The sequence below is a fragment of the Schistocerca nitens genome, chromosome 12, assembly GCF_023898315.1.
Source record: "Schistocerca nitens isolate TAMUIC-IGC-003100 chromosome 12, iqSchNite1.1, whole genome shotgun sequence".
NCBI classification, from domain to species: Eukaryota; Metazoa; Arthropoda; class Insecta; order Orthoptera; family Acrididae; genus Schistocerca; species Schistocerca nitens.
This window is the reverse complement of record NC_064625.1, coordinates 93,374,297-93,391,315: the sequence shown is the minus strand read 5'-3', so window position 1 is coordinate 93,391,315 and position 17,019 is coordinate 93,374,297. Positions and strand designations below refer to the sequence as shown.

Genomic DNA, 17,019 nt, shown 5'->3' with positions numbered 1-17,019 from the left:
ACAAAAAAACTACAAAGAACGAAACTCCTCTAGCTTGAAGAGGGAGATCAGATGGCGCTATGGTTGGCCCGCTAGATGGCGCTGCCATAGGTCAAACGGATATCAACTGCGTTTTTTTTATTTTTAAATAGGAACCCCCATTTTTTCTTACATATTCGTGTAGTACGTAGAGGAATGTGAATGCCTTAGTTGGACCACTTTTTTCGCTCTGTGATAGATGGCGCTGTATAGTCACAAACGTATAAGTACGTGGTATCACGTAACATTATGCCAGTGCGGACGGTATTTGCTTCGTAATACATTACCCGCGTTAAAATGGACCGTTTACCAATTGCGGAAAAGGTTGATATAGTGTTGATGTATGGCTATTGCGATCAAAATGCCCAACGGGCGTGTGCTGTGTATGCTGCTCGGTATCCTGGACGACATCATCCAAGTGTCCGGACCGTTCGCCAGATAGTTACGTTATTTAAGGAGACAGGAAGTGTTCAGCCACATGTGAAACGTCAACCACGACCTGCAACAAATGATGATGCCCAAGTAGGTGTTTTAGCTGCTGTCGCGGCTAATACGCACATCATTAGCAGACAAATTGCGCTAGAATCGGGAATCTCAAAAACGTCGGTGTTGAGAATGCTACATCAACATCGATTGCACCCGTACCATATTTCTATGCACCAGGAATTGCATGGCGACGACTTTGAACATCGTGTACAGTTCTGCCACTGGGCACAAGAGAAATTACGGGACGATGACAGATTTTTTGCACGCGTTGTATTTAGCGACGAAGCGTCATTCACCAACAGCGGTAACGTAAACCGGCATAATATGTACTATTGGGCAACGAAAAATGCACGATGTCTGCGACAAGTGAAACATCAGCGACCTTGGCGGATTAATGTATGGTGCGGCGTTATGGGAGGAAGGATAATTGGCCTCCATTTTGTCGATGGCAATCTAAATGGTGCAATGTATGCTGATTTCCTACGTAATGTTCTACCGATGCTACTACGTGATGTTTCACTACATGACAGAATGGCGATGTACTTCCGACATGATGGATGTCCGGCACATAGCTCTCGTGCGGTTGAATCGGTAATGAATAGCGTATTTCATGACTTGTGGATTGGTCGTCGAAGCACCATACCATGGCCCGCACGTTCACCGGATCTGACGTCCCCGGATTTCTTTCTGTGGGGAAAGTTGAAGGATATTTGCTATCGTGATCCACCGACAACGCCTGACAACATGCGTCAGCGCATTGTCAATGCACGTGCGAACATTACGGAAGGCGAACTACTCGCTGCTGAGAGGAATGTCGTTACACGTATTGCCAAATGCATTGAGGTTGACGGACATCTTGCATTAATGTGGTATTTACAGGTACCCACGCTGTAACAGCATGCGTTCTCAGAAATGATAAGTTCACAAAGGACATGTATGACATTGGAACAACCGAAATAAAATGTTCAAACGTACCTACCCTCTGTATTTTAATTTCAAAAACCTGCCTGTTACCAACTGTTCGTCTAAAATTGTGAGCCATATGTTTGTGACTATTACAGCGCCATCTATTATAAAGCGGAAAAAGTGGTCCAATTAAAACATTGATATCTCTTTACGTCCTAGATGAATATGTAATAAAAAATGGGGGTTCCTGCTTAAAACAACGCAGTTGATATCCGTTTGACCTATGGCAGCGCCATCTAGCGGGCCAACCATAGCGCCATATGGTTTCCCTCTTCAAGCTAGACAAGTTTCGTTCTTTGTGGTTTTTTCGTTTGACGCTTATTTCGTGAGATATTTGGCTCGGTCACGATCAATCGACCACCCTGTATATCGAAAATGCAATTCCGGAAATAAAAGGTTCAACATTGGGATTTAAATTCTGTGTGGAAATATATCAGTGACAAGATAACAAGCAAATAGCTGAGGACGTAGGTTGCAAGTGCTACTGTGAAATGAAAAGCTGGCACAGGAGAGAAATTCGTGGCCGGTCTGACTGATAAAAAGAAAAAAAAAAGAAAAAGAAAAAAAAAAGGGGATGCAGTAGCTAATTCAGGCAGAAGAGACTTTCGTAAGAGAGAACTCGTTGGGAAAACGCACTTCTGCAAACCAACCTACGGGCTCACCATAAAAAAAGAAGAGGATTAGTATTTAGTACATCTTAGAATCTCTGTGTGAGGGTATTTACATATTGCCATCGGACTGGAAAGGGGGCAATGTCGTAAACCAATTCCATCCTTGCGTATCAAACGCAGTTCTTCGCTGCCTGACCGAGAAATTTTCACCTTACACCCACAACGATGGCGAAAGGTACTGTTTCATGGTACTTAAGAAACCTTATCCACGGCGCGCAGGATGTTGATTTGCGCAGGTAGTGGACACCGGGCATGACTCACGAAGTTGTTGTGGCTTTGAATTCTCGTGGCGCTGTTACGCGTGACTCATGGAGCAGTGAGGAAACAGCACGATAAGGAATTTAACATTCCTGTCTTCGGCGCCCTGTAACGTCTCTCCTGCCGAAAGCGAAGTGTTCTGTGCTCAGTTTTGTTCCACCTTTCTGTTAATAAAGGAAATGCATTTTTGTACGAGTCCGTTCAAAAATGGTTCAAATGGCTCTGAGCACTATGAGACTTAACTGCTGAGGTCATCAGTCCCCTATAACTTAGAATTACTTAAACCTAACTAACCTAAGGACATCACACACATCCATGCCCGAGGCAGGATTCTAAGCTGCGACCGTAGCAGTCGCGCGGTTCCAGACCGTAGAGCCTAGAACCGCTCGGCCACTCCGGCCGGCTACGAGTCCGTGATCAGCATGAATGTTTCGTAAATAAAATAATTTAGAGCGCTAAATAGATTCGTTTATTTATCACGCTGTTCTTGCTAGTGGTATCATGTACCAAAAAGCTCTGAACTTGCAAAACAATATTCGGAGTAATTATTAAAACGTAAAGCCTACGTTTATAACATTTGTAGACTTAGAGGTAGTTTTTGACAATGTTGACTCTAATAATCTCTCCGAAATTGTGAAGTTAACAGGGCTAAAATACAGTGGGCGAAAGGATATTTACAACAAATACCTCCGAAATTGTGAAGTTAACAGGGGTAAAATACAGAGAGCGAAAGGATATTTACAACTTGCTGAGAAACCAGACCACAGTTGTAAGAGCCGGCCGATGTGGCCGACCGGTTCTAGGCGCTTCAGTCCGGAACCACGCGGCAGCTACGGTCGCAGGTTCGAATCCAGCCTCGGGCATGGATGTGTGTGTGATGTCCTTAGGTCAGTTAGGTTTAAGTATTTCTAAGTCTAGGGGACTAATGACCTCAGCTGTAAAGTCCCTTAGTGCTTAGAGCCATTTGCAGTTGTAAGAGTCGAGGGGAATTGAAGGCAATCAGTGGTTGAGCAGGGAGTGAGACAGGGTTGTAGCCTGCCGCCGATTTTGTTCAATCCATACAACGAGCAAACAGTAAAGGAAACAAAAGAAAAATTTGAAGTATGAATTAGAGTTCAGGGAGAAGAAATAAAAGCGTCGAGGTTTACGGACGACATTGTGAATCTGTCAGAGACAGCAAAGGACTTTGAAGAGCAGTTGAACGGAATGGACAGCGTCTTGAAAGCAGGGTGTAAGGCGAACATCAGCAAAAGCAAAGCAAGGATAACGGAATGTGCACGAATTAAATTAGGTGATACTGAGAGAATTACTGTGGATTAGTAGATGAGTCTTGTTGTTTTAGCAGGAAAATAGCTGATGCTGGACGAAGCAGAGGGAATATGAAATGTAGACTGGCAATGAAAAGAAAAGATTTTTCTGAGGGAGGAAAATTTGTTAACGTCGAATATAGATTTAAGTTCAAAAATGGTTCAAATGGCTCTGAGCACTATGGGACTTAACATCTGTGGTCATCAGTCCCCTAGAACTTAGAACTACTTAAACCTAACTAACCTAAGGACATCACACACATCCATGCCCGAGGCAGGATTCGAACCTGCGACCGTAGCGGTCGTGCGGCTCCGGACTGAGCGCCTAGAACCGCTAGACCACCGCGGCCGGCACACTAAGTACCCTCCGCCACACACCGCAAGGTGGCTTGCCGAGTATAGACTCGTTCCCAGACCACAAAATAATGTACTCGGAAGATTATCCAATAAAGAAATGCAAAGAAAGGGAATAAACAGTACCCATAACCCAGACTTATGTACAAGCTACATTGATTTAAAGACAATTTTACCTAACCTCCGACGATTCAGATTAACAGCATAAAAAAATAACTTAAGCAACTGGCGTGTTCTGCTTTCCAATAAGAGCGTTGGTCGGATCAGAGCACTTAGTAGAAACTTGTAATATCAATTGTTTCCCGAAGGTTTTCCAGATATATTATGGCGGCTACAAAACCGCAGGTAACGACAGAATGACTACCTTGTTCCTTTCTCCAAACTCAGGTTACAAGGAACTGATTCTTCTTTCGTATAAGACTTCTAGATTTTCTGCAGATATACCTGCATATCTGCTATTACTTGCAGCACTTCACAATAAAAATTGTTTTTAACGCATATAAAAGTTTGCTCCAAGATCTTCAGACACCAGCCCTCCTCAAGAAAACTAGACCACTGGTATCGGACCTTATGAAAGCCACCAAGAAAAACGAAAATCTTGGGAAGACGGCAGTAGAAATTCCGCGGAAGAGCGCCAACCAATTTATCTTCTTTCAAGCGAACCTAGACCGCGGCATACGTAAGTCACTACCAAAAAAATCTCATGTCACACAACAGTAAAAATAAATGTTGAAGAAATACTGAAGTAAACATTCTGAGTGATCTGTTGTACCGCCGCCAACATGGCGACACATGTCCTGTACTGTGGCTGTCTGATGGAAGTAAACGGAGCAGAGTTATTTCGATTTTCGTGAATCTAAAGCTGAAGCACGGCATTATGTGGTTTTTGTAGCTATACTTGCCGCAGTGGTAACACCGGTTCTTGTCACATCACCAAAGTTAAGCGCTTTTTGACTTGGCTAATACTTGGATGGGTGACCGTTTGCGTCTGCTGAGCGCTGTTGGCAAGCAGGGTGCATTTATCAGCCCTTGTGAGGCCAATAGAGGAGCTACTTGACTGAGAAGTAGCGGCTCCGGCCATGAAAACTGAGAACAACCGGGAATGCGGTGTGTTGACCACATGCCCCTCTCTATCCGCATCTGGTGACGCCCAAGGGCTGAGGAAGATACGGCGGTCGATCAGAACCGTCAGACCTTCTGAGGCCTGTCTCGACGGAGAAAGAGTAGGTATATTGGCACACTGCAAAAAATGTCCAGTTTAACTGATACACTGCGTTAAAATTCTCTTCCAAACGCATCTCTTCTGGAGGGATTTGTAGTAAAAATGTGATAAACAACGTGAAGTCGGCGGATGAAACTTTTACTCTTGCCGCCGGCCGAAGTGGCTGCCGGCACGGTAGCTCAGCGTGTTCGGTCAGAGGGTTAGCTACCCTCTGCAATAAAAAAACTGAGTGAACGCATTAACGAACAACCCGAACGGGTGTCATGAGACGTCCGCCCCGAACACATGAAACGAACAAATTAGAACCAAAACGAGATTAAAAAAAAAAAAAGTGGCCGTGCGATTAAAGGCGCTGCAGTCTGGAACCGCAAGACCGCTACGGTCGCAGGTTCGAATCCTGCCTCGGGCATGGATGTTTGTGATGTCCTTAGGTTAGTTAGGTTTAACTAGTTCTAAGTTCTAGGGGACTAATGACCTCAGCAGTTGAGTCCCATAGTTCTCAGAGCCATTTTTTTTTTACTCTTGCCAAAAAGCAAAATGGCACCATCTAGTAAAAAAAGTTTGGCCGACAGTTTCAGACTGTTGCCGTTCGGTATCCAGTTTAGATAGCGATCAATGACATTTTTTAAATCGGACTTTCACAACGATTTTTCTTTCCAGTGAGCGACAGGAAAAGTTAAGGCACCTTTTAGAAAATTAGCGTCACAGTGTAACAATTTTCACTTTCCAAAATCTATGCTATTAGTCCTAATCACCGACTTGAGAAGCTAGTATAAAATGAATTCCCCTTAAATCTTACGACTCATTTTTTTCCGTTACGTTACTATACGTTAACGTCACGTTGTTGATATTTTAGTAGCAGTAACTGTTCGAAAATTTATGCGTTTTTGAGGTATCTTTAACCCGCTACTCTATCGAAGGCGAAAAGTTTCGCAGCACTGGAGTATGCATACAGAAACCAACAAACACGGCGTTTAATCCTCACAGATCTGTATTGGAATATGGCGTCTGCGGTCAGTGAAGACGCAACTTAGCCGGTAGATACAAAGAGTATAGAGATGGACTATAGATGGTTATTTACTAACTCGATTTCGTCATTAAAAAAGTTAATGTTGTTATCAAGCAAGGGAAAATTCTCCATGGGACACACTGATGGAAGTCAGGACAGGAAAAGAAATACTCTCATTTCATTCTTGGCAAATCCGTGACAGTGAAATGAGCAAGGAAAAGCTGATACCAAAATCCATCTACCTTTTCTTTATTTACCCTTAACTCTGAGCTATCATTTCAATTACCGACTCCGTGAACTAGTAGGTACTGAATGTCATGACTTAAAAAAAAAAATAACTTCCAAGCAACCACGCATGCTCTTAACCTGTACAACAGGCTTTAAAACTGGGCACTCTTCACAGGCAGAACATTTGACAACAACAATAAATTAGCTCGTTGCATTACGATAAGCTGATGGCGGATTATCCAGTATTTTCGTTCTACTAGACGTTCAAAAAGCGTTGTATACTGAGTTATCCTTAACGCGTTATTCTATCGAAGCTATATATTGTTATAGCAAGCACGTTTAAATATAGCAACCATCAAAGATGGCGCTTTATCTTCACGCAACTCTGATGCAATATGGCGTCTTCTTTTCATGTGGACAGAGTGCCAAGTGCTAGAAGTTAAGTGTTGAATCCAAAGATATAGTGCACTGAATAGAGAACTTGATACTAAAACCCTTCTATTTTTATCGTTTCATAAATTTGAGCTATTATTTAAATCACCGACTACGGATGCTAGTACGTGCTGAATTTCGCGTCACGATATAAAAACGTATTGTTTCTTCATAATCTGAGAAACTTTAAATTACCTCGATTCTACATACTGGTGCTACGGGCACCTATATGAGCAGGTCTTCAAAGAATGAGGATCTGATCGCTATAGTTAAACGTTTCGTTACTTTACGATATATGGACATTCCGTGCGCTAATTTCGTATCACAAAGAGATCGAAAAAAATGATGCGTGTTTGGGATGTGTTTAATGTTCTTTTGTAACGAAGGAGCAAAATTTTTTGAGCACTCGAGGTAAATACGGAAACCAACAAATATGGCATCTAACCTGCATGAAGTCTTGGTACAATATGGCTGTTTATGAAAAGGAAGGATTAAGCAACAAGCTTTGGCACGCAGCTGGTGTAAAGAATAGCGTATCTGATCTGAATACAGCTACTTACTAACAGAATTCTGCCACGAAAGAAATTAATTTGGAAAATTTCGGTAGACAATGGAGCTATTATCGTCATTGTGACAGTAAAAAAAAAAAGGCAATCATAGTGGTATACTTGGCAAAACCGATACAAATGAAAGGATAACTTAATAATAAAATTCATAAACTTCTTTGTATTTTTCAAAATCTGAGCTATTCTTTCAATCACCAACTTCAGGAAGGGGAAGTACTGAATTTCAAAAATCATACGACTTACAAAGTCCGACACATTGTTTCTCCAAATCTAGACTTTAAACTTACATTAACGATCTGTAATGTTCATATAAATGCTACGAATGTGCATAATAGCTCTTAAAACAGTGGACCTTCACAAAAAGAAAATTCAATCGCAGCGACATTTTTTTCCCATCGCGTTATGAGATGACCAAGTCGCATCACCCGACATATTTTGACTGACAAGGCGTTGAAAAAAAGTGATGCGTCTTTGAGAGATCATTAATGCGCTGTTGTATCATAGTTTAAATGTGGAAACCAACAAATATGGCGTCTTATCTTCACAAAGTCGCATTCCAAAATGGCGTCTCGATTTTACGAAGACGCACCTCTCCCGAGAGCTTTTTACACAGCAAGAAGTACGAGAAGAAAACGGCACCGTCAAACAAGCTAATGTTGCAATTAGCTTTGGGAAGGAAATCGGTAGAAGTTTAGCTTTGATTCCCCGCCTGACGTAAAACAAAATGCCAACTTTCATGACGGAAAATGAACTTTCGTTTCATTGTAGCAAAAGTGGCTCTTGGCAAAACCGAGACACTGAAATGAAAGGTTAATTACAGAATATGCGTATTGCCTTCCAAACGGTGTGTTTTATTCGCCGTCGTGCATTTCAAATGGCCACCTTGGTGTTGAGGCATCGAATGTACTGTCGAAAGATTTTTCACGGTGATTTCAACACGGGGCAGCAACAGGAGGAACAACTTGAACTGAAATTCGCAAAGATATGGGAGGACATTACAAAATTTTGATAGAATATTAGTAAATTTTTGTCCAACGCTCAACGGAGTTGGGTTTATGTGTGTCGCGCTGACATCACACTCAACGTCCTTCGATAGCCAAATAAAGCCATGAAGATGAAGTACACTGGCGAATAAACTACGCTATTGACAAAGCAGTAGGCAGAATATTTTCTGATAACAGCGCTGCGCAGCTTTAGCACAATAAAAAAAAAATAAAAAAAATAAAACACGAACAAAGGAAAGCTATTGTAATGTACGACCACTCACATTGCAATCTCCGTGAGAGGGAATTGCAGGACATGACGAATGCAATGAACAGTCTGATGATGGAAGACGTAGGTTGCAAGAGCTACTTAGAGATGAAGAGTTTGGATCAGGAAAGAGGGACCGCCATCAAACCAGTCAGAAGATCGATGACTAGAAAGAAAGGTATAAGATATTACACATTAAAGCAGCTTTTTCTGGTGACGAACTGTTTACAGTTACACCTATACTCCGCAAGACACCTTACGGTGTGTGGCGGAGGGTACTTCTGGTACCACCAACTGCTCTCCCAATTCCACTCACCACTGTAGTTTGGGAAGAATGATTCGCTGCTGCTGAGTTTTCCAAAAAAATTATTTAGCCCTGCGTGTCCTCGGAGGACACAGTGGTGGGTGCGGCGGCCGGCTGGCGAGGCAAGCAGCGAGGCGCTGTTGGGGGCCGACTTACCGGTATCCGTACGCAGCAAAGTCGGCGTGCTGAAGCTGGGTCGACTCGTAGGCGTAAAAGTGGTAGCCGGCGGAGGATGCATGCGGAGAGAGTTGGCCCTTGGCGTCGGCCGCGCGCACGTGCGGCGGTGTCTGCGGCTTCCCCATGGCGGCTGCCCCGTCGACGTCCGCGTCGGCCCCGCTGGCGTTGCTCGCGCTACTGCTGGAGCTCGAAGTGAGGCGGTCACAGCCGCCCGGCTGGTCGCTGGACATTCCACAGCCGCGGCACCTGGGTCGCCGGCCGCTGATTGGTCAATCCTTTGACCGCGTCCGCCCCTTGCCCTGCACAGTGGTGTCATATCTATGTCAGGCTAGCGCGCGGGCGGCGGAAGGGAGGGGGTAGGGTGTCTTAGAGTCCCTTTGTGCGTGGATGCTGTTGCTAAGGGACCCACACAGCGTAAAAGGATGCAGAGGCACCTTTCGGATGGCGAGGGGACGGCGTGCGATTGCTCCAACACCCTACCCCTTCAGTACCAACGACGCCAAGCATATCTTTTCTAAATGAGTGAATAACAATAAATTCATACCTTTTTTTTATACTGAATTGGCTGGGTGAGATTAAGATATGTGAACACAAAATAAGCAGTCTTGCATATGCCGATGACTTAGTTGTGATGGCAGATTCGATTGAAAGTTTGCAAAGTAATATTTCAGAGCTAGATCAGAAATGTAAGGACTATGGTATGCAGATTAGCGCCGGCCGCGGTGGTCTCGCGGTTCTAGGCGCGCAGTCCGGAACCGTGCGACTGCTACGGTCGCAGGTTCGAATCCTGCCTCGGGCATGGATGTTTGTGATGTCCTTAGGTTAGTTAGGTTTAAGTAGTTCTAAGTTCTAGGGGACTTATGACCACAGCAGTTGAGTCCCATAGTGCTCAGAGCCATTTGAACCATTTTTTTGCAGATTAGCATCTCCAAAACGAAAGTAACGTCAGTGGGACAGAGATATAAACGGAAGAACGAAGTTAGAATAGGTGGACGGTTTCAAGTACTTAGGATGCTATTCTCACAGGATGGCAACATAGTGAAAGAACTGGAAGCGAGGTGTAGCAAAGCTAATGCAGTGAGCACTCAGCTACGGTCTACTCTTCTGCAAGAAGGAAGTCAGTACCAAGACTATCTGTGCACCGTTCAATCTTTCGACCAACTTTGTTGTATGGGAGCGAAAGCTGGGTGGATTCAGGTTACCTTATCAACAATGTTGAGGTTACGGATATGAAAGTAGCTAGGATGATTGCAGGTACTAGTAGATGGGAACAATGGCAGGAGGGTGTCCACAATGAGGAAATCAAAGAAAAACTGTGAATGAACTCTATAGATGTAGCAGTCAGGGCGAACAGGCTTAGATGGTGGGGTCATGTTACACGCATGGGAGAAGCGAGGTTACCCGAAAGACTCATGGGTTCAGCAGTAGAGAGTAGGAGGAGTAGGGGTAGACCAAGGAGAAGGTACCTAGATTCGGTTAAGAATGATTTTGAAGTAATAGGCTTAACATCAGAAGAGGCATCAATGTTAGCACTGAATAGGGGATCATGGAGGAATTTTATAAGGGTGACTATGCTCCAGACTGAACGCTGAAAGGCATAATCAGTCTTAAATGATGATGATGAGACTGAATTCCATTACGAAATTTGTGCACCGCGACCACACAATAATTTTGTATTAAAAATGAAGAAATTCCTCCAGCCGTATTTAAGATCTCGATTTTATTTTGGCAACTAGTTTCAACGTTGTAACAACGTCATCTTCAGGCTCTATAAAATATACCATACACACAACAACCAATGTGGCAGGCATCAGTTCAAAAATGGTTCAAATGGCTCTGAGCACTATGGGACTTAACTGCTGAGGTTATCAGTCCCCTAGAACTTAGAACTACTTAAACCTAACTAACCTAAGGACATCACACACATCCATGCCCGAGGCAGGATTTGAACCCGCGACTGTAGCGGTCGAGCGGTTCCAGACTGTAGCGCTTAGAACCGCTCGGTCACACGGCCGGCTAGGGTGTAGAAAAATGTCCGCTACCAGTCATAATAAAAGGTTATTTATTTGCCACACGACCGGTTTCGGGCTTGCGCCCACCCTCAGGTGTTTATACATTCATTTACATGTTTATACTGTTGGAGACCACTGTATAAATACGAAAAAATTATTTGCTGGTGACTACACAGATGCAAGTGGGACAATTGTAAGTGGTAAGGCAGTATTTGACGAAAATATATCCGTACCTACATATAGATGAGACACCATTATTACAGTTACGCAGTTGTGACAGTGCCGGCCGGAGTGGCCGTGCGGTTCTAGGCGCTACAGCCTGGAACCGAGTGACCGCTATGGTCGCAGGTTCGAATCCTGCCTCGGGCATGGATGTGTGTGATGTCCTTAGGTTTAATTGGTTCTAAGTTCTAGGCGACTGATGACCTCAGAAGTTAAATCGCATAGTGCTCAGAACCACTTTTTTTTGTTGTGACAGTTTTGCCACTTAGTTACACACTTATTGCCATTTTCACGTCCATATTTCAGTTTTACCAAGTATTTATACAGTGGTCTCCAACAGTATAAACATGTAAATGAATGTATAAACACCTGAGGGTGGGCGCAAGCCCGAATCCGGTCGTGTGGCAAATAAATAACCTTTTATCGTGCGCCGCGTCCACACAATAAGTTTATATTAAAAATGAAGAAATTCCTCCAGTTGTATTTAAGATGTCGATTTTATTTTGACAACTAGTTTCAACGTTGTAACAACGTCATCTTCAGGCCCTATAAAATATACCATACACACAACAACCAATGTGGCATCAGTTCAAAAATGGTTCAAATGGCTCTGAGCACTATGGGACTTAACTGCTGAGGTCATCAGTCCCCTAGAACTTAGAACTACTGAAACCTAACTAACCTAAGGACATCACACACATCCATGCCCGAGGCAGGATTCGAACCTGCGACCGTAGCGGTCACGCGGTTCCAGACTGAAGCGCCTAGAACCGCACGGCCACACCGGTCGGCTGTGGCACCAGTAATCTATGACTATGCTTACATGGTCAGTAGAACGATCAAGTTCATAGCAATACTCTAAAAGAAGAAACTAGTTATTGACAGTAGAAACAACTCGTCACACCTGTAAAATATTTGCTGTTCCTCTAATAAACACTTACCAGAACGAAGACATACAGCAAAGTACACAGCGTATAACACTCGTATTGTAAATGTGATCTAGTCAAAGGTTGATTAGGTTATTACACTCGATGACATGCTTAATCACTACCCATTAGGACGGCGGAAATCACCATTACACCATGGGTAATCATTCTTTTCGCTTATCCATATACATCAGTTCTATTGACCATGCAAGCATGCTAGAATTACACTACCTGTGACCAATGTTACTGCTGTCGATGAGACAAAGACGTTGAAATAGGGTTTTTCAGCGGCATGTTAACTTACATTTTTATTCGAATGAGTAGATTAATATGTATTTCACACCACAGACTACCTTTCATTAACCATGTCCCATACTCGTTTTCCGGTTTCTTATTATTCGTTTTGCGGCGTTATGATTGACGTTGTTTGACTAACTTGCTTCATTGCCACTATAGTATAATGACAATGCTGTTTTATGCAAACATTCAAAAAATGGTTCAAATGGCTCTGAGCACTATGGGACTCAACTGCTGAGGTCATAAGTCCCTAGAACTTAGAACTACTTAAACCTAACTAACCTAAGGACAACACACACATCCATGCCCGAGGCAGGATTCGAACCTGCGACCGTAGCGGTCGCGCGGTTCCAGACTGTAGCGCCAGAACCGCTCGGCCACCAGCGGCCGACTATGCAAACATTATTTCTGCCTTTCCCTCCCTTTACTATTCTTTAATAATGGATCTTATCCTACATATGTCTGATTAGCAATGCAGATCCTTTTTAGTACTGATAACTATCCGTAAGCGTAACGGCCCGTCACCTCCCATTTCATTTAATGCCTGACCTGTAATATAAACGATCAGGTATATATAATTTCATTTGTACTTATTGGTACCACATAAATTGTTAATTTCCAGAATAATTGCATTTATTGAAAACGGCCAAAATGTAATTAATTTTATTGAATTCGTCCATTATGTCATATGTTTATAATGTATTTGTTTACATAATAACTCATAGATTACTGATGTCACATTGGTTGTTGTATGTATGGTATATTTTATAGGGCCTGAAGATGACGTTGTTACAATGTTGAAACTAGTTGCCAAAATAAAATCGACACCTTAAATACAGCTGGAGGAATTTCTTCATTTTTAATATAAATTTATACCAGCTGACGTCCCACTGTCTTCCATTTCAACCATGGATGTATGAAGATCATACAACAAGTAGTGCATACAAGGGAAACTGCAGCACTGAACGTATAAATCTTAAACTTCTTTTTTTAATTGCCCATCGATTTCAGTCCCGGACTACTTATCTTCAGTAAATGTAACTCCATCCTATGTCCGGAGTGCGGGACTACGGCTGGTCGATTTCCAATTATAAAATACCACCAGCCGTTATTTTGGTTTCATTTGTTAGGCAACCAGTTTCGGTATTACATTATGCCATCTTCAGGCCTGCATATATGGAGTAACCCTCGTGTTAGAAACCAATGCAGCACTGTCAACTGGTATCGAGAGGATTTTTTCCCCCCATGGGCATGTGGGCTCCATGGACCGTTGTCAGCTGCCAGTGGGAAGGAAAAATCTTCACGATACAAGTTGACAGTGCTACACTGGTTTCTAACACGAGGGTTATTCCATATATGCAGGCCTGAAGATGGCATATGTAATGCCGAAACTGGATGCCTAACAAATAAAACCAAAATAACGGCTGCTGGTATTTTATTATTGGAAATTATCTTCAGTGTAAGACTATGTCCAATGGACTCATAGAACCATGTACAAAACATAATTCAAAATGTAGTCTCATGATCTGCCTACTGACAGTGTTGTGGCGTGCTAGTAGGGCTGACCTGTTATGTTATGGGCACGACATTTTGGCGAATTGTGATGTACACAGTAACTTCAATTTCGACGTGCCAACTCATCGTTCATTTCATGTTTTCTGTACCTGGAAATTCAATTGAAAAATTTAGTGTGGAGATGGGACAAGATGTTTGTAATAACTTCTATAAAGATCTCCAGATGATATCTTAGCTTTACCGAAGCTGGTTATCTACAATAAACCTTTTAATAGCGATCTCGGCTAAGAAATTCACCTTCTCCTAACTAAAACATAGGTGTTCATGGCGAAGAACAGGCTAAGTAGTACGTAAGATTAAAACCGATAGCCTGAAGTTGTATTTTGTGCATAATTATATGAGTCCATTGGACTTAGTCTCGCGCTGAAGATGATCAGTCTGTCAGTGAAATCGACATGCTATACTAAACAGAAAGAAGCTTAAAATTATGCGATAGATGCTGGACTTTCCATTCTTCGAGTATATTCAGCAATATAGGTACCGTTCTGAACAAAGTAACGTAGGTAGCAGCCATGTATTGAAGGTAAAGACGGGAGATAAACAGTTTAGATAGGAAGAGAATAGAAGTCTTCCAAGTGTGGTGGTACAGAAGAATGCTGAAAATTAGATGGGTCGATCACGTAACTAATGAGGAAGTACTGAACAGAACTGGTAAGACAACAAATTTGTGGCACAGCTTGATCAAAAGAATGGATCGATTGATAGCATACATTCTGAGACCTCAAGGGCTCACCAGTTTCGTATTGAGGGGAGCGACAAAAATTGTAGAGTGACGCCGAGAGATGACTACAGGAAGCAGATTCAGAAGTATGTAGGTTGCACTAGTTATTCGGAGATTAACAGGCTCGCATAGGATAGAGTAGCATGGAGAGTTGCCTCAAACCAGTTTTCAGACTGAAAATCACAAAAACAGCAACATTGTTTAAAGAAACCAGTAGTAGTATCTTTGTATTTACTCTGTGTGACGTTTTTGTTAGCTTCAGACACTATAATTCGTATTTAAAACGTATATGTAGCCAGTGTAAGAGCCATAGCTCTGATGGGCCCACGGGATCTTAAGCGTCATCGCACAGAAGGTCAGACAAAGTTATTTTTAGTATCTTAGAACATTTTCTGAGCTCAAACAGAGTGAGATATCTCGAACAGAACGACCTCCTCCATGCCAATAAGCCAGAATTTCGAAACATAAATCATGTGAAACTAATTCATTCAGAATTTCACAATTTACGAAAATTATTTGACACAGTAACACATCAGTAATATTGTATGGAATATCGGGCGAAATTTGTGACTAGATTGGGCATATTTTGGTAGGGAAGACGCAGCACATTGTCTCGGATGGTATGTCATCGACAGATGTAGAAGAAATTTCGGATGTCCGTAGGGAAGTGTGTTTCGACCTTTTCTGTTCATCTTATACATTAATAACCTTGCAGACAGTATTGATAGTAGACAGACGATGAAGTTGTCGGAATCAAGTACAGTTCGAACAAAGCAGTACAAATATTCAGTCATGTCTTGATAACATTTCAAAGTGGAGCAAAGATTGGCAGCTGGCTTTAAATGTAGAGAAATATAAAATTGTGCACTTCACAAAACGAAAAGAAACATAGTACCGTATCCCACCAAATAGGACTAACAGCGGATATTGAAAGTATCAAGAGAAGGGCAGCACGAAGGGTCACTGACACACTCTTGAAGACTGACGGACACTGTCCCGAGAAAGTCCACAAACAAAGTTTCAGGAGCCGCCTTTAAATCATGACTCTAGGAATAAACTACAACTAGCTATATAACGCTCACACAAGGGTCGTCAGGACGAGATTAGTTTAAATGCAGCACGCACAGAGGCATTTACCAAGCATTCTTCCCGCGCTACATGCGTGAATCGGAGGAGAAAAACCATAATAAATGGTACAGTGGGACGTAACCTCTGCCATGCACTTCACAGTGGTTCGTAGAGTATAAATGTAGGTGTAGCCTGGGTGTACATATTCTAGGACAAGACTGAATTTATACACATTCAACTAAGGCAGTCATGGGTGCATTACACTCGACGGAAAAGATTACACCGTATTTCAGTGATACCTCCTGTACTTTTCCGAGTACGTCGTAGATGAAGCATTACGCCGGGGCCAGAAAGATAATACTTTATGCTTCGCATGTGCTCGCATTGTGCTAGTCCACAGTACTTGCATAACGTAATTAACTCCAGTTGTAATTACAGGCCGGCCAGAGTGGCTGAGCGGTTCTAGGCGCTACAGTCCTGAACCGTGCGACCGCTACGGTCGCAGGTTCGAATCCTGCCTCGGGCATGGATGTGTGTGATGTCCTTAGGTTAGTTAGGTTTAAGTAGTTCTGAGTTCCAGGGGACTGATGACCTCAGAAGTCCCATAGTGCTCAGAACCATTTGAACCATTTTTTGTAATTACAGATAATTGTGGAGTTTTCGCACTCTTTTTGCAGGAACTTGTAGTATGATGAAACCTACTCCACAGTAAAATAAAGAAGATGAAATTAAAAAAGGATATGTAGATGAATGATGTGTGGATGGGCTAAGAAAAGGCGACAACTACACAAATAATATTAAAGCTAGTGGTACGTATGGCATAAACGCTGAACTGCTAAAATATGGAGGCACCCTACTACAAAAGAGACTATGTATTACATTTATTCTATATGTTCTGGAGAAATGAAGCTATTCCGCACACACTGTCAAAAGCGAAGGTAATACTACC

At 42.6% G+C, this 17,019-nt stretch overlaps 1 protein-coding gene across 1 annotated transcript in view; it reads right to left on the bottom strand.

Moving 5' to 3' along the window:
* Positions 1 to 9,479, bottom strand: part of LOC126214929 (alpha-protein kinase 1-like) — a 74,127-nt gene extending 64,648 nt beyond the window's left edge. Inside the window, exon 1 of the mRNA XM_049941568.1 lies at positions 9,229 to 9,479. Within this exon, the coding sequence (XP_049797525.1) occupies positions 9,229 to 9,479 (251 nt within the window). The remainder of the gene's footprint in view (positions 1 to 9,228) is intronic.
* Positions 9,480 to 17,019: the final 7,540 nt, after the last annotated feature.